Source organism: Callithrix jacchus, chromosome 5 (genome assembly GCF_049354715.1).
Source record: "Callithrix jacchus isolate 240 chromosome 5, calJac240_pri, whole genome shotgun sequence".
NCBI classification, from domain to species: domain Eukaryota; kingdom Metazoa; phylum Chordata; class Mammalia; order Primates; family Cebidae; genus Callithrix; species Callithrix jacchus.
In genome coordinates, this window is record NC_133506.1 from 65,009,203 (window position 1) to 65,032,327 (window position 23,125).

A 23,125-nucleotide genomic window follows, 5' to 3' on the forward strand; every position below is an offset into this window, starting at 1 on the left:
CTGTCCTGGACTAATATCTTAAAGGTCAAGTTCATTTACTATCTTCTATTTTACTTAAAGGTTAAGTTCATTTACTATTTATAATTTAAAATATTCAAAAATTGTACAGTCTAGTTAGCTTTCACTTCCTGCACATCTCATGAACCTGTCTCACTACAAGTTATGCTCTGGATGGCAAATTAATGAGCTTAACTTATTTGCTATGATTCTGTATACTGACTTACCTTCTCAGTTCATTTGACAAGGATTTTACAACGTTTAATTCTTCTTGGTAGAGTTTCTCATACGTTTCCAATTCGATTTTATTTTCGGCTTGCGAAGTTTTTACTCTGGAGTGTTCAGATTGCAGGTCGTTGATTGTGAGTTCCAGCCGAGTTTTTTCTGCGGTAATATCATTCACCCTTTGCACTAACTGTTCTAACTGTTCCTGAGGTGCTGCTTGAGTCTAAAATAAATTAAAAAGGAACATTTTTAAAGTAATTATAACCTGAATAATTACTGTGCATTTGTTTCCTTTTGTTTGGAGTCAGTTATTCAGACAACAATTTTAAGTATGTGAAGAAAGAAAGAAGCTCAAACTTCACATATTTATCATCAGTATCAACTGAATTAATGATTGATTCTGAGTTGTACAACAATCCTCCAAACAATGACAGAAACAAGTTAAGATTTTAAAAATGAAACAATGTAACTTAAAAGCACTTCAAGAGTATGGTATAATTTCTCAATCACAATTTTTTTCTTTTTTTACTTTTTCTATTAGTCTTCTTTTATGCATACTGGCCTTAGTAATCAATGATTTTCTAGTGAGAATTCTTATTATGGAAGATCAATTTAGTTAGAAGAATGATGGAAACTAAAATATTTAAAGGGAGAAACAGATATCACCTTCCTTCTAGAAGTCTGCCCAACAAATTGCTGTAAGAAAAGTACAGAAAACATATATGATGAATATATCCAAGATAGAATCTGCAGCGAAACGAATGAAAGCACATTGCAGACAATTAAACCAACGTGCAAGGGGAGACTGATTTCCTTTAACTCTTCCACTATCTTCCGTCTTGATCTTTCTTCAATCGGCACCTCATACTGTTCAGCTTCACCACATTCTAACATACTTCCCTCCATATAACTTTTGAGATTTACTATTTCCTGTTTCTGCTGCTTCTTCTCCTCCTCTAGTGTTTGACATTTCTTTTGTAATGCTTTCAGAGAGAATAATGTCTGCCGAAGAACTTCATTCTCTGCGTCCAGATCTGGACATTTTGAAGATGCAGTTTTCTGTGCTTCAGTAAGGTCATTCTGCATGAGTCAAAAAACAATATACTTTGGTAATGAAGAAGGTAGACAGAGGCTGGGTGTGGTGGCTCACACCTGTAATCCCAGCACTTTGGGAGGACGAGGCGGATGGATCACCTGAGGTCAGGATTTTGAGACGAGCCCGGCCAACATGGCAAAACCTGGTCTCTACTAAAAGCACAAAAGTTAGCTGGGTGTGGTGGGGGGTGCCTGTAATCCCAGGTACGCAGGAGGCCGAGGCAGGAGAATGGCTTGAATTGGGGAGGTGGAGGTTGCAGTGACCAGAGACAGTGCCACTGCATGCTAGCATGGGCAGGAAAAAAAAAAAAAAAGATAAAAGAAAGTAGACTGAGAATGGTCTAACACAAAACTAATCATTTTTGAAATGAATTCAGTTACAATAAAATATTACCTATACTGTTGTAGATTCATAAAAAACAGACCCTTGGATTACTCAGTAAATTAAAAACAAAGTGAAAACCACCAGAATTTTGGGAGTTTGAATTACTTCTACCATTGTGGAAGACAGTGTGGCGATTCCTCAAGGACCTAGATAGAAATTCCATTTGACCCAGCAATCCCATTACTGGGTATATATCCAAAGGACTATAAATCATTCTACTATAAGGACACATGCACACGAATGTTCATTGCAGCACTGTTTACAATAGCAAAGACCTGGAACCAACCCAAATGCCCATCAATGATAGATTGGACAGGGAAAATGTGGCACATATACATCATGGAATATTATGCAGCCATCAAAAACAATGAGTTCGTGTCCTTTGTAGGGACATGGGTGAAACTGGGGACCATCATTCTCAGAAAACTGACACAAGAACAGAAAATGAAACACTGCATGTTCTCACTCGTAGGTGGGTGTTGAACAATGAGAACACATGGATGGACACAGGGAGGGGAGCACTACACACTGGGTCTGTTGAGGGGAATAGGGGAGGGACAGCGGTGGGTGGGGAGGTGGGGAGAGATAGCATGGGGAGAAATGCCAGATATAGGTGAAGGGGAGGAAGGCAGCAAATCACACTGTCATGTGGGTACCTATGCAACTACCTTGCATGTTCTTCACATGTACCCCAAAACCTAAAATGCAATAAAAATAAATAAATAAATAAAAACCACCACCAGAATTCACAAAAATATATCCTTTACTTTCGTCATTTTTTCCACATAACATTTGGATTTGATCTTAGACTTCTATTTTTCTATGATTATTTCATGGCTTTTTTCCTTAAAATGGCTCTAAGTCACCCCCTTAGCACAAGTCTCTTAGTCCTTTAACCCAATGTCATTCTCCGTAAATTGCATGGAAGTTTTAGGGGCGTCATATTAAATTATTTGGGCCTCAGTCAAGACATGGCTCCCATAATAAGACTCTGAAAATAAGACTCTAATAAATCTTGAAAAAAAGTAGATTCTAGCACCACAAGCCTCTTGCTGAATTGCAAGTGTCTTAAGTTAATTTGAATTACATTTCAAGGAGTAATGACACTTGGTATTAAGAAGCAATCACATCTCCCAGTATAAAAGTTGAATGGCGGCCGGGTATGGTGGCTCAAGCCTGTAATCCCAGCACTTTGGGAGGCCGAGACGGGTGGATCACGAGGTCGAGAGATCGAGACCATCCTGGTCAACATGGTGAAACCCCGTCTCTACTAAAAATACAAAAAATTAGCTGGGCATGGTGGCGCGTGCCTGTAATCCCAGCTACTCGGGAGGCTGAGGCAGGAGAATTGCCTGAACCCAGGAGGCGGAGGTTGCGGTGAGCCGAGATCGCGCCATTGCACTCCAGCCTGGGTAACAAGAGCGAAACTCTGTCTCAAAAAAAAAAAAAAAAAGTTGAATGGCATGATCCGTACCACTTTTCTGAATAAAAATGCCTTAATTTAGTAAGTAGCACAGTCTTGTAATTCATTGCTGCTTTACACAAAATAAGAGAACACATTAAACGATGACAATGAAAAATCTCCCTGAAATTTCCGTGGTGCTGAGTTGGAAAGAACTGCTTTCCTTTAGAGGAAATGACTAGGACTTTTTTATTTTAAAAAGGTAAGTGAAGTGGTGGTTCCGAAACATCTGCAAATTGCTTGCCACTTCTCCCATGACATTCCCTCTCCTGAATACAAGCTGGCATTAATAACTGGCTTCTCATGAACATAATGTGGCAGAACTGCTGTGTGACTGCTAAGGTTGGGTTACAAAATGTCATACAGCTTCCACCTGACTCTCTTTCTCTAGGGACTCTAGTGCTTCAAATGTAGCCACCATGCTGTGAGAAAGCCCAAACTACATGGTGAATCCTCATGTAGGTGGGTGTTTGAGTTGTCTTCCCTACCTAATGTCTGCCAAAAGCAGCTTCAAATGCCACAAAGGTGAATGAACAAGCCTTTAGATGATTCTAGTCCCCAGCTTTAAGACACCTCAGCTGATGCCAAGTAAAGAAAAAGTGAGCTGGCCCCACTGAGCCTTCCTTATAACTGCAGCTTATGAACAAAATAGATGTTGTTTTGAGACAAGACATTTTGTTACATACCAAAAAGTAACTGATACAGATATGGACACTGCATATGGATTGCATAATAACAAAAACTACTAAAACATGTAGGATTACCACTGGACCAGGAGCTAAGCAGAAGATAAAAGGACCTACAGAAGAATAAACATGAAAACAAAAAGAGTCTTAAAGCGACTGTGAGTGGAATCCTGATGGTCCTTGAAGAGGCTGGTAGGAAGGGTTTTAAGGATAGTGAAGAAAACGATAGTGGAACCCGAAGGAAAGGACATTGTAACTACACAGCTGCAAATGGAAACCAAAAGCACGCAGGAGCAGCTATATTTCTATCAAACAAAATAGATCTTAAGTAAAAAAAAAACATAAAAGAGAAAAAGAAGGTCATTATATAATAATAACGGGATCACGAGGTGGGTGGATCACGAGGTTGGCAGATCGAGACCATCCTGGTCAACATGGTGAAACCCCGTCTCTACTAAAAATTACAAAAAATTAGCTGGGCACGGTGGTGTGTGCCTGTAATCCCAGCTACTCAGGAGGCTGAGGCAGGAGAATTGCCTGAGCCCAGGGGGTGGAGGTTGCGGTGAGCCGAGATCGCGCCATTGCACTCCAGCCTGGGTAACAAGAGCGAAACTCCATCTCAAAAGAAAAAAAAATGTAGGAGTCAGGAACCTGCCCCTAACCTCGGCAGTAGCACAGCAAATCAGGAGGTGGCAGGGAAAGCTATCTGCCCTGTATAGCCAATGAAAAGGTGCATTTGGCCGGGCACAGTGGCTCATGCCTGTAATCCTAGCACTTTGGGAGGCTGAGGCAGGCAGCTCACTTGAGGCCAGGAGTTTGAGACCAGCCTGGCCAGTATAGTGAAACCCCATCTCTACTAAAAATACAAAAATTAGCTGGGCATGGTGGCACATGCCTGTAGTCCCAGCTACACGGGAGACTGAGGCAGAAGAATTGCTTGAAACCAGAAGGTGGAGGTTGCAGTGAGCATGGCAGTAGGTGCCTGTGATCCCAGCTACTCAGGAGACTGAGGCAAGATAATTGCTTGAACCTGGGAGGCGGAGGTTGCAGTGAGCAGATATAGCACCACTGCACTCCAGCCTGGGTGACAAAGTGAGACTCTGTCTCAGAAAACAAACAAAAAAACAGAAAAGAAAAAAATGTATTTCTTACAGTGTTCTGGATGCTCTGAGGTCCCAGGTGACAGGTCACATCTGGCGAGGGCCTCCTTGTTGCATCATAACATGGTAGAGGGCATCACAGGGCAAAAGGGGCTCACAAGAGAGAACCAAAGTGGCTTTTATAACTAATCAACTTCCATGATAACCCATAAATCCATTAATGAGTTAATACATTCAAGAGGATAGAGCTCTCATGACCCAATCACCTCTTAAAGGCCCACCTCCTAATACTGTTGCATTGGGATTAAGTTTCACCCTGAGTTTCAAGAGAATAAACATTCAAACCATAGCAGTGAGTTTTAACCAGAAGTTGGCCCTTGGTTCACTTTCACAATCCTGAAACTTTGCTTAGGGCACTTTTAAACTCTAATCTCAGGGTAAGCTACTGTGTTTTACTGTAAGTATGCAAATAATATTTAGTATGATCTTGGGAAGGCCGTGGAACCCTCTTTGGGTAGTCTCTTCTTTTGTAAGTACTTTTAGTGTTATTGTGAAGATTAAAATACTCAGTTAACAAATACTTGTTGAGCACCTGATATGTATAGGTTCTGAGCTAGGAGCTGGAGATACCTTAATGAACAACCCAGACATGATCCCTGGCCTGTATATCTTACAATTGTATGGAGACAGGTGGTAGTAGAACATTCTATTGGCTTATAAGTGTGCTACATGCTATGAAATAAAAATGTGGTTACGTGTGTTGGGCAGGCAAGGAACAATAGGATTATCTTACAGAGGGCCCTAACCTCGTGTAAGGTTCATAGCCTTCAGAAAAACTCCCTAAGGAAGTTAAATGTAAGCTAAGAACTGAATGAAGTACCTATGAGGAAGCACATTCTGTGTAGGGTGAACAGTATGTGCCATAATGTATTTGAAGAACTGAGAGGAATCCAGTTATATCTAAGAGCAATAGGCAAAGACCTAAACTAGGAAATAAAACAATTACGTTTTTCATATTAAAAAGATAATTGTAGGCCAGGCGTGGTGGCTCATGCCTGTAATCCCAGCACTTTGGGAAGCCGAGGCAGGGAAGCGGATCACCAGGTCAGAAGATCGAGACCATCCTGGCCAACATGGTGAAACACTAGCTCTACTAAAACTACAAAAATTAGTTGGGTGTGGTGGTGTGTGCCTGTAATCCCGGCTACTCTGGAGGCTGACAGGTAGGAAAATCACTTGTACCTGGGAAACAGAGGCTGCAGTGAGCTGAGATCGTGCCAGCCTAGCAACAGAGTGAGACTCTGTCTTAAAAAAAAAAAAGATTGTAGAAAAAAATATAGAGAAGCAAGAGTATTAAAGATTTTTTAAAATGTAACTCAGTTTGTTTAACCCCACTCTGTCCCCTTACTTAGAACCTTCCACTGGATTTCCACTTTTTACTATGGTCTACAATTCCCCTGCTCGGTCTCCATACTCACTTCATCCCCTACCAGCCTCCCGCCAGACTACTCTCCTCCACACTGGCCTTCTGCGGCTCTCATTAGGTGTTTCCTGTGGGACCTTTGCACTTGCCATTCCCTTGCTGGCATGCTCATCTCCCAGAGTCACAAGACTGGCTCCTTCTCATCATTCCAATCAAAGCTCAAGGGTCACTTCTTCAGAGCAACTTTCCCTTGAAGAGCCCCAGCTAATGTTAAGTTGCTCCCTAACTCAGTTATAACTTTAACCTATTTACCATTTTCTTCATATTAACCATATAATCTATTTGTTCATTTAACTCCAGGACAGCAGGGACTCTGCTTTGTTCAGTATTACCCCAGCACCTAAAGTAGTGCATGGAACATAGGAGTCATTCAAAAAAGATCTGTTGAGTGTGAGACTGGATGGAAGAAGCCACTTCAGGAGGCTGTTGCAAATGGTCCAAGGAGGAATTAATTGTAGTCTGCATGACTGCAGTAGCAATAGAAATGGAAAGAAGTGGGTATAAAGGACATAGATTTTAGAGACCTTTTGAGGAGCTGGGACTATAGGTGTGCACCACTGTGCCTTGCCAATTATTATTATTTTTTAGACAGTATCTTGCTCTGCTGCCCAGGCTAGAGTATAGTAGCACGATCATGGCTCACTGCAATGAACTCCTGGGGTCAAGAAATTCTCTTGTCTCAGCCTCTCAAGTAGCTAGGACTACAGGCAAATGCTACCATACCTGGCTAGTTTTTAAATATTTTATAGAAACAGGGTCTTGCTATGTTGAACAGGCTGATCTCAAACTCCTGGCTTCAAGCAATCCTCCCACCTCAGCCTCTCAAAGTGCTAGGGCTACAGATATGAGCTAAGGTACCTGGCCTGATTGATTTTTTTATGTAAGGAGTAAAGGAATGGGAGGAGAGTCAAGGATGACTCCTGGGTTTCTGGTTTGAGTGGCTGACTGGACAGCAATACTCTGGAAGGGGAATGCTGGAGGTAGAGAAAGTTAAGACTAAGAATTCAGTCCAAGTGGAGACATCAAATATATGGGTAGTAATAGGAGCTAAGAAGAGAAATCTGGTCCTAGACTACAATGCAAATCTGGGAGCTGCCAGTGTATATATAGCTGCTAACTGAAGCCATGGTAGTGAACAAGGTCTCTTAGGAGAAAAACTTGGAGTGAGAAAAGATAGAGGTGGAACTGCCAAAGGAGCCTGAGGTGGAGTAATCAGAGAGATAGAAGGAAAAACAGAGTGTGACATCAGGAAACCCAAGGGAACAGACTAAGAGGAAATGACAAGAAGGCCAAAGTATCCATCAGATTTAGGAGTATGAGTAGCTGATTTTTTTTTTTTAGAGACAGCATCTTGCTCTGTTGCCCAGGCTGGAGTGTAGTGGCAGGATCTCAGTTCACTGCAACCTTCAGCTCCTGGGTTCAAGTAATCCTCCTCCCTCAGCCTTCCGAGTAGCTGGGATTACAGGCATGCACTATCATGCCCAGCTCATTTTTTTTCTATTTGGTAGAAACAGGGTTTTTGCCATGTTGGCCAGGCTGATCTCAAACTCCTGACCTCAGGTGATTCACCTGCCTTGGTCTCCCAAAGTGCTCAGATTACGTGTGTGAGCCACTGCTTGGCCCTGAGTCACTATGATCTTAATGACTGCTAGAGAATGGAAGGAGTCAAATTCAGATTCTAATGGGCTGAGGAGTGGGAGATGAGGCAGTAAAGATAGCAGGTGTAGACAACTCTCTCAAGAACTCTTGTTGCAGTGGGAGGAGAGGGATGAGACAGTAGCTGGAAAAGGAGGTGAGATTCAGGAAACACTTTTTAAAGATAGGAAAATCCACGTATGTTAATGCTGATGAAAAGACAAGAAGCCAGGCTCAATAATGAAAGCCTGTAGTCTCAGCTATGTGGGAGGCTGAAGTGGGAGGATCACTTGAGCCCAGGAGTTTGAGTCCAGCCTGGGCAACATGGTGAAACGCTGTCTCAAAAGAAATGAGGGGTAGTTTGAAGCTACTGAAAAGAGAAATGATAACCTGGGAAGGATAACTGAGTGGATGAAAGATGATATTGGCCAAGGATAGGAAGGATACCTTCTTCAGTATAACAGGAAGGAAAGTGAAAACAATAGGTGTAGATAGTTCCATCTCTAGTGTAGGGCAGACTGCTTCACCTACAACTATGTTGTTCTGTTCTACACAGGTAGATGTGGCCGTGTCAGCAGTTTTGTTTGGTGGCAGGCAGCTGAGTTCATTCCCATCTGATGGCTTCTATTTCTTCTGTAAAGTTGGAGGTAAAGTCATCTGTTAAGAGTTTATGCAAAGTTAGGGATGGAAGTCTGAAATAGATAATGACAGTGGGAAAAGAAGCATACTAAAGAAACAGTGGCTGGGTGCAGTGGCTCACGCCTGTAATCGAGCACTTTAAAAGATCCAGGTGGGCAAATCACTTGAGGTCAGGAGTTTGAGACCATCCCGGCCAACATGGTGAAACCCTGTCTCTACTAAAAATATAAAGATTAGCTGGGTGTGATGACAGGCCCCTGTAATCCCAACTACTCTGAAGGCTGAAATTAGAGAATTACTTGAATCCATGAGGCGGAGTTTGCAGGGAGCCAAGATCGTGCCATTACACTCTAGCAGTGAGCCAAGATTGTGCCATTATCACTCTGGGTGACAAAGTGATACTCCATCTCAAAAAATTTTTTAAAAAGGCCTGTCGGGGTCCGGCACGTCTGCCAGGGGGCTACCAACCTGCGGGAGTCCCCGAGACCACCAACGTAGATGTCTCGTTCAACCTGAGGGAGAGAGCGCGCGGAAGTGAAAGAAGATAGGAAAGTGGAGTCTGGAGGTCTGAATGACTTGCAGTCAAGCAGCAACTTTATTTCTGTAGGTGACAGCTTTTATACCTTTTTTCATGTTACATTCACTTTAGCTCAGCATTTACTTTACCTCAGCATTTACTTTACCTCAGCAGAAAAGGGGGCAAACAGAAAAGGGAACAGAAATCATGCAAAAATAGTTATCAGGGGCCTGTGATAACAGCTCACAAAGCAGTTTTGAGGGGGCTTGTGATAATAGCTTACAAAGCAGTTTAAGAGTTAATATATGTTTTTCAAAGATACACAGTGCAAGCAAACAATGGTGCCCTTAAGGTGGCTTGTTAACTATGCTTTTCATTAGGAGGTAGAGCAAAGGCTCAGCTCCTGAGAAAATATGGGCAGGGGTCTTTTGCCCCTCTCAGGCATCTCAATTGCAACAAGCCTATTGCTTACACAGAGACTAAAGGGGATATGAAGCAGTCAGCACAATGTCCTCATAAACCACAGGCCCTTACTCTGCATTCTGTTTTTTGCCTCAGTGGCCTAGCCATTTTTACCTTGACTCGACAGCCCTCGAGAGCGGAGGGAGAGCAGACAGGTCCAGCAGCCAAGATGGGGGGAGTCACGCTAGCTGTCTCAAGCCCTTGGTGTGAACACTGCAAAGGCCTGGCACAGTGGCCCATGCCTGTAATCCCAGCACTTTGGTAGGCCAAGGTGGCAGATCGCTTGAGGTCAGGAGTTTCAGACCAGCCTAACCAACATGTTAAAACCCCGTCTCTACTAAAAATACAAAAATTAGCCTAGGATGGTGGCGCATGTCTGTAATCCCAGCTGCTCGGGAGGCCAAGGCAGGAGAATCACTTCAACCCAGGAGGTGGAGGTTGCAGTCAGCCAAGATCGAGTCATTGCACTCCAGCCTGGGCAACAAGAGGGAATCTCCATCTCAAAAAAAAAGCTCCTGACAAATCTGAGGCTTTTGTAGTGGTGGTGGTAGAATAAGGCAGAATAATGGTCCACCAAAAATGTCCTCATCTTAATTCCTGGAACTTGTAACACTTTCCATTATAAAAGGAAGTTTTTAGATGTGATTGATTTAAGATGAAAAGCTTATCCAGATAAACTTATGTAATCACAGGGTCCTTAAAATGAAGGACACTGGAGCCGGGTGCGGTGGCTCACACCTGTAATCTCAGCACTTTTGGAGGCTGTGGCCGGTGGATCACCTGAGGTCAGGAGTGCGAGACCACTCTAGCCAACATGGTGAAACCCCATCTCTACTAAAATACAAAAATTAGCCAGGCGTGGCAGTGCATGTCTATAAACCCAGCTACTCAGAAGGCTGAGGCAGAAGAATCCCTTGAACCTGTGAGGCTGAGGTTGCAGTGAGCCAACAGCGCCATTGCACTCCAGTGTGGGCTACAAGAGCAAAACTCGGGCTACAAGAGCAAAACTCCATCTCCAAAAAAAAAGAGGACTCTGGAGGTCCATAAAAAGATACAAAGACAGAAGAAAAGTCAGAAGATGCTAAATTGCTAGCTTGGAAAATGAAAGGGCTACAAGCAAGGAAAGTGTGAGAGTTAGCATTCCTTTAGAGCCTCCTGAGAAATTTAACTGAAGACTTCTGATTGTAACAGCAAATCATTGTACTACCCAATTATAGCACCAACCAACAAGTGAAGTGGGGTAGGACCAGAAATATGTGCAAAGGAGAAAATGACTGTTCAGAAATATAAACCTCTGGATACTCCAAAACAGGAGATTGTGGTGGAAGACACAAGATGCAATGTCTTTTCTTGCTCTGTCACCCAGGCTGGAGTGCACCATACCCACCCAATTGCTGTATTTCTAGTAGAGACGGGCTCAAGCAGGTTTCAAACTGCTGATTTCACATGGGTACCAAAATCACAAGTACAAGCCACCACAACCCAGTGAAACCTTCTACAACGAAGCCAGGCCAGGGTAGAGAGCAATCACAATCCTACCTCTATCACAAATTATTCAGCCACACCCCCCATACTTAGAGTACAACTGACAAACTTAACCCAAGAAAAAGAACTTTCTTGATTTTCATATTACTACTGTTAATTAAGCCTGAGCTATTGAGAATGCCTGAGAACTTACCCTTAGATTCAAACCACTCTAAATATAGGGTCATTTTTCTGATGTGACCAGTAGAACCCCTAATTTCTGGAATAAAAATTTTTTCAAACTACAATAACCCAGTGCAAAATTTTTAATATCTGGCTATTCAAAATCTTAGAAAATATAAACCTAAGGTATGAATAACCAGCAGTCACCGCGCTTATCTACATACTCCACACACTTTCTGGTGATATCATTCAGCATGTCCTTTCCCAGTATGCTTGGTGACACAACTGAAATAAAACTTAAAGACACCCTACAGATTAAAAGGTAAATAACATAAATCAGCTCCTGCCTTTCAAGGTTTTGAGCTAATGATGTCACTACGGTGTCTTTTTTCTTTTCATCCCCTCTTACCCGCTCCAACAAGATTCTGCTTTGTTGCCCAGGCTGGGGTGCGGCAGTTATCGAACTTCTGGCCTCAGGGGATCCTCCTGCTTCACCTTCCCCAGCAGCTGCAAAAGCAGGTGCACACCAATTTCTTGAGCAGTTAAACAAGCTGCTGTACATGTAATCTGAATAAGTTTGAAAACATGAAATTTGGTAAAATTATTTTTGAAAATCCAGTCTACACATCTGAAAAATCCAATCTCTGTACAGGTTATCAGTCAGAAGTGTCAAGCTTATATACAAAATGCTCTCTTTCAAATATGCAGCAATGATCACTCTTACTTGAAAGAACAATTGCATAACACCAATTCTAATTTTGAATGAAGCACGCGGACGTTGTGGCTCCTGCCTCTAATCCTAGCACTTTGGGAGGCCAAAGCAGGCAGATCACTTGAGGACAGGAATTTGACAACAGTCTGGCCAACATGGTGAAACCCATCTCTAATAAAAATATATAAATTAGCCAGGCGTGGTGGCAGATGCCTGTAATCCTAGCTACTAGGGAGGCAGAGGCAGGAAAATCTTCTGAACCTAGGAGGTGGAGGTTGCAGTAAACCGAGATTATGCCACTGCACTCTAGCCTGGGTGACAGAGCGAGTCTCCGCCTCAAGAAACCTCCCCTGAAACCAAAAAAAAAAACCAAAAAACAAATTAGAATTGGAGTTACAGAGTTTAACAGTGTTCTTCAATTGTCTTTCCAAGATCACACTAGAACCACCCTAATTTCCCACATCTTTTATCTTACAGAAGGACTCTTCTCCTCTGCCAAAATATATTAGCCAGAGTTTTATAACTTTTTTTCCTTGTTACTGACTTCAAGCTCACAGTTTTCTATCTTTACAACAGGAAGAAATAATGCTCTTTTAAAAACAGCTGTTTTAAAATCTTGGGCTGGGCACAGTGGCTTACACCTGTTATCCCAGCACTTTGGGAGGCTATGGTGGGCAGAGCACCTGAGGTTAGTTTGAGATAAGCCTGGCCAACATGGCAAAAACCCATCTCTACTAAAAATACAAAACATTAGCCGGGTGTGGTGGTAGGCACCTGTAATCCCAGCTGCTTGAGAGGCCGAGACAGGAGAATCACTGGAGGTGGAGGCTGTAGTAAGCTGAGATCGTGCCACTGCACTCCAGCCTGGATGAAAAGAGCGAAACTCTGTCTCAAAAAAATAATAATAAATAATAATTAAATAAAAATAAAAATCTTGTTAAGCAACAACTGAGAACATAGAGGTGTCTTAAATGGGGCAAAAAGAATATTGGGACAAGGAGGTAGGAGATTCTGCGATGCAAGCAGACAACTTGTTCTCAAGTCTGATGCTTTGACAGTTTATCAGTTTGATTTTTACATACTTGCCTTTTCAAAGAAGTTTATGTAATATATATGTACACACATATGTATATGTATGATCTATGAATTACCAATATTTTGTTTTGTGAAATAAAACGTACTTGGAAATCTGGTTGGAGGGCTGGACGCAGTAGCTCATACCTATAATCTCAGTATTTTGGGAGGCCAAGTCAGGTGGATCATTTGAGGCCAGGAGTTCGAGACCACCCTGGCAAACATGGTGAAAGCCTGTCTCTACTAAAAATACAAAAATATGTGGTGGCACATGCCTGCAATCCCAGCTACTTGGGAGGCTGCGGCACAAGAATCGCTTGAGCCCTGGAGGCAGGGGTTACAGTGAGCTGAGGTCGTGTGATTGCACTCCATCTTGGGTGACAGCAGGAAACTCTGTCTCAAAAAAAAAAAAAGAAAAGAAAAGAAAAGAAAAAAGAAATCTGGTGGAACAACTCAAGTAAGAGAAAAGGTGATGTATGTGAACTATACTGCTATTACCACCAAATACAACCAAAATGTCCATTTCAGAAGATATGTGACTAGCAGTGCCTTCTTCAGGCTAGAGTGCAGTGGTACCATCACAACTCACTGCGGCCTTGGCCTCCCAGGGTCAAGCAATTCTCCCACCTGAGCCTCCTGTGTATCTGGGATTACAGGCATGCACCACCATGTCTGGCTAATTTTTGTATTTTTTGTAGAGAGAGAGAGTTTCACCATGTTGCCCAGGCTGGGCTTAAACTTCTGGGCTCAAGCAATCGGCCCATCTCCACCTCCCAAAACGTTAGGATTACAAGCATGGAGCCACCATGCCAGCCCAGAGAGTCTTTTTTTTTTTTTTTTTTTTTTTTTGAGACAGTCTGGATCTGTCATCCGGGCTGGAGTACAGTGGCGTGATCTCAGCTCACTGCAACCTCTGCCTCAGGTTCAAGGGATTCTCCTGCTTCAGCCTCCCAAGTAGCTGGAATTACAGGCACATGTCACCACGCACAGCTAATTTTTGTATTTTCGGTAGAGATGGGTTTTCGCCATGTTGGCCTGGTTGGTCTCCAACTCCTGACCTCACATGATCCACCCACCTCAGCCTCCCAAAGTGCTAGGATTACAGGTGTGAGCCAACACACCCGGCCGCCCAGCCCACAGAATCTTAAGTGGCTCATAAATCTTCACAAGTCCCAGTTTCAATATTACACCAGAATTATTGGCCTAGTTATCAAAATATTTGTTCAAGGGAGTCAGCCTTAGGCAAAAAGATGTCTGTCCTCTACTGTCTTGTAACTCCAAGCAAGTTATGAAAAATGCTACTGTTATAATCCTCACAGAAGCCCTGCATACCTTAATATTCTTTGAGAAGAGCCACATTTCTTTGATTAGAAAAAATTGAGAGGCCAGGCATGGTGGCTCACACCTATAATCCCAGCACTTTGAGAGGCAGAGGCAGGTGGATCACCTGAGGTAAGGAGTTTGAGGCCAGCCTGACCAACATAGTGAAACCCCACCTCTATTAAAAATACAAAATCATCGGGTCATGGTGGTGGGCACCTGTAACCCCAACTACTCGGGAGGCTGAAGCAGGAGAATTGCTTCAACCTAGGAGGCAGGGGCTGCAGTGAGCCGAGATCGCACCATTGTGCTCCAGCCTGGATGACAGAGTGAGACTCTGTGTCAAAAATAAAAGAATTTCAGATTGGACAAATAAATAGTAAATTGGGTGAAGAAAGGAGAGGTAATATTATAGACATATGCAAACACTTTGTTGAGGGAAGAAGCCTGGAACACACAAGGAACTAAGAAAAAGCCAAAGTAGCAGGAGTATAAGGAGCAAATAGGAGAGAGAAAAAGGAAGAAGCTAAAGAGGAAAAATAGGGGCCAAAAACATGTCCTGCTTTGTCGCCCAGGCTGGAGTGCAGTGGTGTGATCTCAGCTCACTGCAACCTCCGCCTCCCAGGTTCAAGCAATTCTCCTGCCTCAGCCTCCTGAGTAGTTGAGATTACAGGCATGCACCACCACACCCAGCTAATTTTTGTATTTTTAATAGAGATGGGGTTTCACTATGTTGGTCAGGCTGGTCTTAAACTCCTGACCTCAAGTGATCCCCCGATCTCAGACTCCTAAAGTGCTGGGATTACAGGTGTGAGCCACTGCACCCGGCCAGCCTTTTTTCTTTGATCAGAATTGATATTAAACTACATGCTGAGCCTCTATGTCCTTATCTTCCTTCTGGCATAACTATGGCCATCTGAAATGTGTGGGATTTGCTAAAGTGCTCAACATACCTTTTTTCCTTTTTTTAGATCTAAGTATGCAGAGGGTTCTGATTTGCAATATTTAGGGAGTTCTTCTAAGCTGGAAAGAAAAGTCAAGACAAAGAATCATCGCCAATAGGTAGGGAATAAGTTACCCCCCCTTAAATAAGTCACACTCACCTAGGTGAGGAAAGATCTCATAAACCACCTTCTAAACTGCTTCCCTTTCTCCCCAAAATTCATTAATTTAGAAGCGGTCACTACCATGGCTTGAAGGCCCCTTCCCAACTCTGTACCACAAAAGGAGCTCTTGTGTAGCCCCACTCCTCCCTCTCAGGACCCCAGACCCAAAAATGGAAGCATTAGTTGCTTACTTTTCCAGCTACTTCTTAAGCTAGGCAGGCCATGAAGAAATAACGGTCTCAGAACCCTCCATGCTCCAGACTCGACTCACAGAAAGGCGTTGGAGGGTGCGGGGAATGAGGACAGGTCTCTCCCAGCGGCAGTTGGGGGTTGGCCCACAATCCCTTGCGAGGGCGGGAAAAGCGAGGGGGTCAGGAAAGGGGGACGGTCAGCGGGAAGAGCCAAGAGACTGCAACTCTACAATGAGCACACAGATTAATCCTGCTATGATTGTTCCCTGAGCTTTTCACACCAAAAAAATGGTGACTGGCCAGTGTGTGCTCGTTACTTTTAATGCTCCCACTCGAGATCATTCCCATTAATGACTGCGGCTTCACCTAACAGGCCACAGTGGAGGCAAGGAAATGTGGTGTGGAAAACCCACTGGGCCTTGCTCTCTATCTTAGGGTCTCCGTCCATTGTTTTACAGTCAGGGTGTACATTTGATAGAGAATCTTTTTATTTATTTATTATTATTATTTTTGAGACATAGTCTTGTTCTGTTGCCAGGCTGGAATGCAGTGGCGCGATCTCCGCTCACTTCAGCCTGTGCCTCCCGGGTTCAAGCGATTCCTCTGCCTCAGCCTCCCGAATAGCTGGGACTACAGGCGTGCGCCACCACACCAGGCTAGTTTTTTGTATTTTACTAGAGACAAGGTTTCACCATGTTGGCCAAGATGGTCTCGGTCTTCTGACCTCGTGAAACACCCGCGTTGGCCTCCCAAAGTGCTGGAATTACAGCTGAGCCACCGCGCCCGGCCTGAGGAATCTCTAAATGGGATTTTGGGGAATTATAACGGAACGGTGCCTAAGTATGAAAATATACAAGCCTGCGCAGAGGAGCAAGGCTCACGACCGCGTGGCCAGCCCCTTCCTCTTTACGTCTGACGTCACGCCGTACGCCCGGCGAGGGTGTGCGGAGCTTGCCTGCTCCGCGGTTAGCCGCTGAGCCTGTGCAACTGCGCGAGAAGACGTTCCGCTTTGAAATGCAGCGGGATTTGCTGAGTTTCCCGCTGTCTCCAGCGGTGCGGGTGAAGTTGGTGTCTGCGGGTTTCCAGACTGCTGAGGAACTCCTGGAGGTGAAACCCTCCGAGCTTAGCAAAGGTAACGATTCCTGATGGCAAGCCGAGGCACACTGGCCGCCGTCAGTGCCGCCGCAGTCTTGGTTCTCCCGCCCTGGGCTTCAGCCCAGTCTCCTTCAGACTCTGTTGCCTCACACGGCCGCGTTTACAACGTGAAACAGCTCCTCGACTCCACTTACAAGTTGTTTGAATGGTTAGGAGAACTGTGGTCGTGAAAACATTAACCGCTTTTCCTCTGGCAATGCCTGCTGAATGCTTTGAGGATTGTCTCGTTTAACCCTCAAAGAACCTGCTTACGTTGGTTATTATGTTCAGTATATGGATGAGAGAGAGAACTTATATCTTGGGGAGGTTAGGTAACTTTTCATGATAATTGGGTTAGGAAATAGTGGAGTCACAACTGGTTGTCAAATTTTTGCTGTTCCAAGATCCAAGGGGTAAGGGTTAAATTTCAGAAATGCAGGATTTGTGTAGGACTGGAGACACAAAGAATGAGAAAGGGAGTAGAATCCCTGGAATCTTAAGGAAGCAGTAGGAAGGATATTCTTCTCTTACCTAATTCACCAAAACACCCAAAACCTCATATTCCAGATCACTGCAGATTATACATTGGTGGGAACCCCTGCATCCTGAGGTATACAAATATGAAGCTTGCAGTGGTCACTCTTTGTGCACATTACACTGTGATATTCTAAGATCTGTGCTATTCATTATTGCCCTTAATGATGGAAAATACGGAGGTTTCAATTTGTCTCTAAAGAATGTCTTGGCCGGGCGCGAGTGGCTCACGCCTGTAATCCCAGCATTTTGGGAGTCCGCGGTGGGCGGATCACAAGGTCAGGAGATCGAGACCAGCGTGGTCAATGTGGTGAACACCCCGTCTCTATTAAAAATACAAAAATTGGCCAGGCGCGGTGGCTCACGCCTATAATCCCAGCACTTTGGGAGGCCGAGGCGGGTGGATCATGAGGTCAAGAGATCGAGACCATCCTGGTCAACATGGTGAAACCTCGTCTCTACTAAAAATACAAAAATTAGCTGGGCATGGTGGCGTGTGCCTGTAGTCCCAGCTACTCGGGAGGCTGAGGCAGGAGAATTGTTTGAACCCAGGAGGCGGCGGTTGCGGTGAGCCAAGATTGTGCCATTGCACTCCAGCCTGGGTAACGAGTGAAACTCCGTCTCAAAAAAAAAAAAAAAAAAAAACCAAAAAACAAAAATTAGCTGGATGTGGTGGCGGGCACCTGTAGTCCCAGCTGCTTGCGAGGTTGAGGCAGGAGAATCGCTTGAAAGCGGGAAGTGGAGGTTGCAGTGAGCCAAGATCGCGCCACTGCTCTCCAGAGTGAGACTCTGTCTCAAAAAAAAAAAAAAAAAGTCTTGTAGACCCAGCCTTAACTGTTTAAGTCATACCGCACGGAGACTGTGTCCCCCAAAATTTGATGGGCTCCTTTTTCTTCAACAAGTTGGTTTTTCAAAGAAGAAATGTGAGACGCTGAATAATAATCACTAACAACTATTGACCATTTTAGATGGCCTTGATATTCTACCAAGCTTTTTTTTTTTTTTGAGATGGAATTTCGCTCTTGTTACCCAGGCTGGAGTGCAATGGCGCGATCTCGGCTCCCCGCAATCTCCGCCTCCTGGGTTCAAGCAATTCTCCTGCCTCAGCCTCCTGAGTAGCCGGGATTACAGGCATACACCACCGTGCCCAGCTAATGTTTAGTATTTTTAGTAGAGATGGGGTTTCACCATGTTGATCAGGATGGTCTCGATCTCTTGACCTCGTGATCCACCCACCTTGGCCTCCCAACGTGCTGGGATTACAGGCTTGAGCCACCGCGCCCGGCCTCTACCAAGCTTTTTACATGTATTGTCTCATTCCTGTTTTATAGAAGAAAAAATCTGAGCAAAAAGAAGTGAAGTAACTTGTCCAAAGTCACACCATAAGTGGTGCCAGAATTTACAAACCCAGGCAATCTGATTCCAGCATTCAGGCTCTTGAACTGGATAAGGTTTTCATTTCCTAAATGTCATCACCATTGTCTTTTATTAGCGCCATATTTATGGCTCATATTCTTATCAAATCAAGCACCAATATATTAAACTGATAAGTGATGTCATCTTCACCATTATTTCTTCAGCCAGCTTGTTTTGTAACTGCCATTTTCTCTTCTCAGGCCATACTGTCAGACGGGTGAAATTGCATAGTCCAGGGAGCATAAGTGAATTCTTTAAAATACTTGTGCATTAGGTAATTGTTCTCATTGGTTTACAGTGATATATGAATTTTTTTACATGTTATTTCCATGAAAACTTTTTATTGTAAATAATACATGCATATGTGCTTCTTAAAGTTGTACCTTATTTCAGGCAGTTAAATGAGAATTTTTCATTCTCATCTGAAAAATTTGTATACTTTATGAGTACGAGATAATTGTGGCTTCATAAGACCAAAAAAGATAGTAAAAATGTGCTAATAGTGAGTACATTTTGGCTGGGTGTAGTGGCTCATGCCTGTAATACCAGCAGTTTGGGAGGCTGAGGTGGGCAAATCACGAGTTCAGGCATTGGAGACTAGCCTGACAAACATGGTGAAACCCCATGTTGAAATACAAAAATTAGTTGGGCGTCATGGTGTGTGCCTGTAATCCCAGTTACTCAAGGAGACTGAGGCAGGAGAATTGCTTGAATCCGGGAGGTGGAGGTTGCAGTAAGCTGAGATGGAGCCACTGCACTCTAGCCTGGGAGACAGAGTAAGACTCCGTCTCAAAAAAGAAAGAAAGCCCAAGCGCAGTGGCTCACGCCTGTAATTCCAGCATCTTGGGAGGCTGAGGTGGATGGATTACCCAAGGTCAGGAGTTAGAGACCAGTCTGGCCAAAATGGAGAAACCCCCTCTCTACTAAAAATACAAAAAATTAGCCAGGCGTGGTGGTGCATGCCTATAATCCCAGCTACTCAGGAGGCTGAGGCAGGAGAATCGCTTGAACTTGGGAGGTCAGGTTGCGGTGGGCCGAGATCACGCCTAGACAATAAGAGCAAAACTCCATCTCAAAAAAAGAAAAAAAAATAGTGAGTACATTTTTATTTCTACTTCCTGAGACATTCTTGTAGGTACTCAGAAATGCTTTAGTTGAATCATTTCTGAGATAATAGGAAAATCTTTAAGTGATGACTAAGAAAACAAATTCCTTTATTAATCTGAATTTTTTTTTTTTGAGATGGAGTCTTGCTCTGTCACCCAGGCTGGAGTGCAATGGTGCGATCTCAGCTCACTGCAACCTCCACCTCCCGGGTTCAAGCAATTCTCGCTGCCTCAGTCTCCCAGGGAATAGCTGGGATTACAGGCGTGTGCCACCACGCCTGGCTAATTTTTGTATTTTTAGTAGAGATGGGGTTTCACCATGTTGGCCAGGGTGGTCTTGAACTCCAGACCTCGTGATCTGCCCACCTTGGCCTCCCAAAATGCTGGGATTACAGGTGTGAGCCATAGTGTCCAGCCAAACTGAAAAATTAAATGGTCGATAGAATGTTACATTTTTATCTTTCTCTACTTTTAGCATCACTCCTGTCTAAAAATTAAAATTAATGAAGACAATCCATTATCATGTTACACTGTTTTAAATCTCTAAAATTAGGGTTCTTTTTTTCTTATTTTATTTTCAGAAGTTGGGATATCTAAAGAGGAAGCCTTAGAAACTCTGCAAATTATAAGAAGAGAATGTCTCACAAATAAACCAAGATATGCTGGTACATCTGAGTCAGGCAAGAAGTGTACAGCACTGGAACTTCTTGAGCAGGAGCATATCCAGGGATCCATAATTACATTCTGTTCAGCACTAGATAATATTCTTGGGGGTGGAGTACCCTTAATGAAAACAACAGAAATTTGTGGTGCACCAGGCATTGGAAAAACACAATTATGGTAAAATAAAATGTTCTTTTAAGGGCGGGTTTAATAACATTATGAAAGTAATATTTTGTACTGTCGGTTTATAGTCAGGAAACCAAGTAAGGTATATATGTGCTCTTAATTTTAAGTGTGTCTGTGCATCAAACAAAAATTAACTTACTATTTGTGTTACTTCAGTATCCCTTCTTAATAAATTGATGCAATTATTTTGATATGAAAAAATGTTTCTTTTGCAAATTGTACTGTAGTCATAAGGTTAAACAGGAAGTTTCTGCTTCATTCATTCCTGAGACTATATTTGAAAGTCAGATGTTTGAAAGTAGATTTATGGCTAGGTACAGTGTCTCATGCCTATAATCCCAGCACTTTGGGAGGTGGAGGCAGGAGGATCGCTTGAGCCCAGGAGTTTGAGGCCCGCCTGGGAAACAGTGAGACCTCACCTCTACTAAAAATGAAAAATTAGCTGGGTGTGGTGGCACATGCTTGTGGTCCTAGCTATTTGGGAGGCTGAGGCAGGAGGATTGTTTGAGTTGGGGAGGTCGAAACTGCAGTGAGCCTTGATTGCGCCACTGCATTCCTGTCTGGGCAGCAGAGTGAGACCCCTATATCAAAAAAGAGGCCAGGCACTGTTGCTCACGCCTGTAATCCCAGCACTTTGGGAGCCAGAGGCGGGCAGATCACCTGAGGTCAAAGGTTTGAGACCAGCCTGGCCAACGTGGCAAAATCCTGTCTCTACTAAAAATACAAAAAAATTAACCAGGCATGGTGGCATGTAGTCCCAGCTACTCAGGAGGCTGAGGCAGGATAATGGCTTGAAGCTGGGACCCACAAAAGGAGCTCTTGTGTAGCCCAGCTCCTCCCTTTCAGGACCCTAGGAGCCTAGACCCACTAATGGGAACATTAGTTGCTTACTTTTCCAGCTACTTCTTAAGCTAGGCAGGCCATGAAGAAATAACAGTCTCAGAAACCTCCATGCTTGAGACTCAACTCCCGGGAAGGCATGGGTGGGTGCGGGAAATGGGGACTGATGTCTCCCAGGGGCCACTGGGAGCTGGCTTACAATCCCTTGCCGGGGCCTGAAAAGTGAGGAAGATTACAAAAGGGGGATGGCCAATGAGAAGAGCCAAGAGGCTGCAACTCTGCAGTAAGCATGCAGACTAATCCAAATGATTGTTGCCTGAGTTTTTGACACCAAGAAAAAAGGTAACTGGCCAGTGTGTATTTGTTAGTCACTACTCCCACTTGAGATCATTCCTATTAATGATTCTGAGGCTTCACTTAACAGACCATAGTGGCGGCAAGGAAATGTGGCATGGAGGTTGCATTGAGTTGAGATTGTGCCACTGCACTCCAGCTTGGGTGACAGAGTAAGACTCTGTCTCAAAAAAAAGCAAAAATAGAAAGTAGATTTATGTATAATAAGGGGCTCCATTTCTAGAGGCCTGGAAATGATTAAAATATCCTTAATATTGATTTTATAGGCATGCCCTCCCCCCAGTCCATTTGATTCACATATAGTCAGTTGGTTCACATTACATCTGGAGCCATGAAGAGTTAGACATTTCTGTTGCCTTGGGAGTATACTTGCATTTATAAAACTTTAGTGATATCTAACTTGTCATTATCTGGAGTTTCAAATACACTGCCTTAGATGATCATGATGATTTAGTTAATTAGCCATCTTTCTCTCGACAGTGTGCAGTTGGCAGTAGATGTGCAGATACCGGAATGTTTTGGAGGAGTGGCAGGTGAAGCAGTTTTTATTGATACAGAGGGAAGTTTTATGGTTGATAGAGTGGTAGACCTTGCTACTGCCTGCATTCAGCACCTTCACCTTATAGCAGAAAAACACAAGGGAGAGGGTAAGTTAGCAAATGATCCTCCTTTTTTCTCTATTAATAATTTGCATTTTCTGTATTAGTAATTTGCATTTGTGCCCATCTCAGACCTCCGCAACAGATCATTTGGAATATGAAGCCTAATGACTTGACAGTGAACTAGTGTTAAACTCTGCTACTACTTTTACAAAATGGGAAATGCCACAGCCTGGACTGGCTTTTTTTCCCTCCCACTTTATGGCCCTCACTTCTTACCATAGAAGCTTTGGGACAAAACCTATGTATGTATTTCAGTCATCATACTCCATCTTACTAGGTATAAGTTAAGGTTTTTGGACACCTTAACATAAGCAACTGTTGTTAAATATATTCAATGTATAATAATTTCCATATTATACATTTCAAAGGTAGCTTTGAAAACCATGTCTGAGGCCAAGTGCAATGGCTCATGCCTGTAATCCCAGCACTTTGGGAGGCCGAGGTAGGTGGATCACCTGAGGTCAGGAGTTTGAGACCAGACTGACTGACGTGGT

The 23,125-nt window shown here is 43.6% G+C and overlaps 2 protein-coding genes across 10 annotated transcripts in view; one reads left to right on the plus strand and one right to left on the minus strand.

Annotated features, from left to right (window-relative positions):
- LOC100404777 (putative coiled-coil domain-containing protein 144C) overlaps positions 1-15,860 on the minus strand; it is a 41,309-nt gene extending 25,449 nt beyond the window's left edge. For all 9 annotated transcript variants that reach the window (XR_013535389.1, XR_013535388.1, XR_013535386.1 and 6 more), the window contains exons 1-4: positions 15,737-15,860; positions 15,393-15,462; positions 11,743-11,900; positions 225-445 (exon numbers count right to left, since the gene is read on the minus strand). Coding sequence is in view for 5 of the 9 variants with exons in the window: in XM_078372387.1 (XP_078228513.1) it covers positions 225-445; positions 11,743-11,895 (374 nt within the window). In the remaining 4 variants the exon portion in view is untranslated. The remainder of the gene's footprint in view (positions 1-224; positions 446-11,742; positions 11,901-15,392; positions 15,463-15,736) is intronic.
- A 790-nt stretch (positions 15,861-16,650) lies between these two features.
- The window catches only part of LOC103793239 (DNA repair protein RAD51 homolog 3), a 41,166-nt gene continuing 34,691 nt past the window's right edge, over positions 16,651-23,125 (plus strand). The window contains exons 1-3 of the mRNA XM_054255583.2: positions 16,651-16,868; positions 20,508-20,766; positions 22,450-22,616. Coding sequence (XP_054111558.2) covers positions 16,751-16,868; positions 20,508-20,766; positions 22,450-22,616 — 544 coding nt within the window. The 5' untranslated portion in view covers positions 16,651-16,750. The remainder of the gene's footprint in view (positions 16,869-20,507; positions 20,767-22,449; positions 22,617-23,125) is intronic.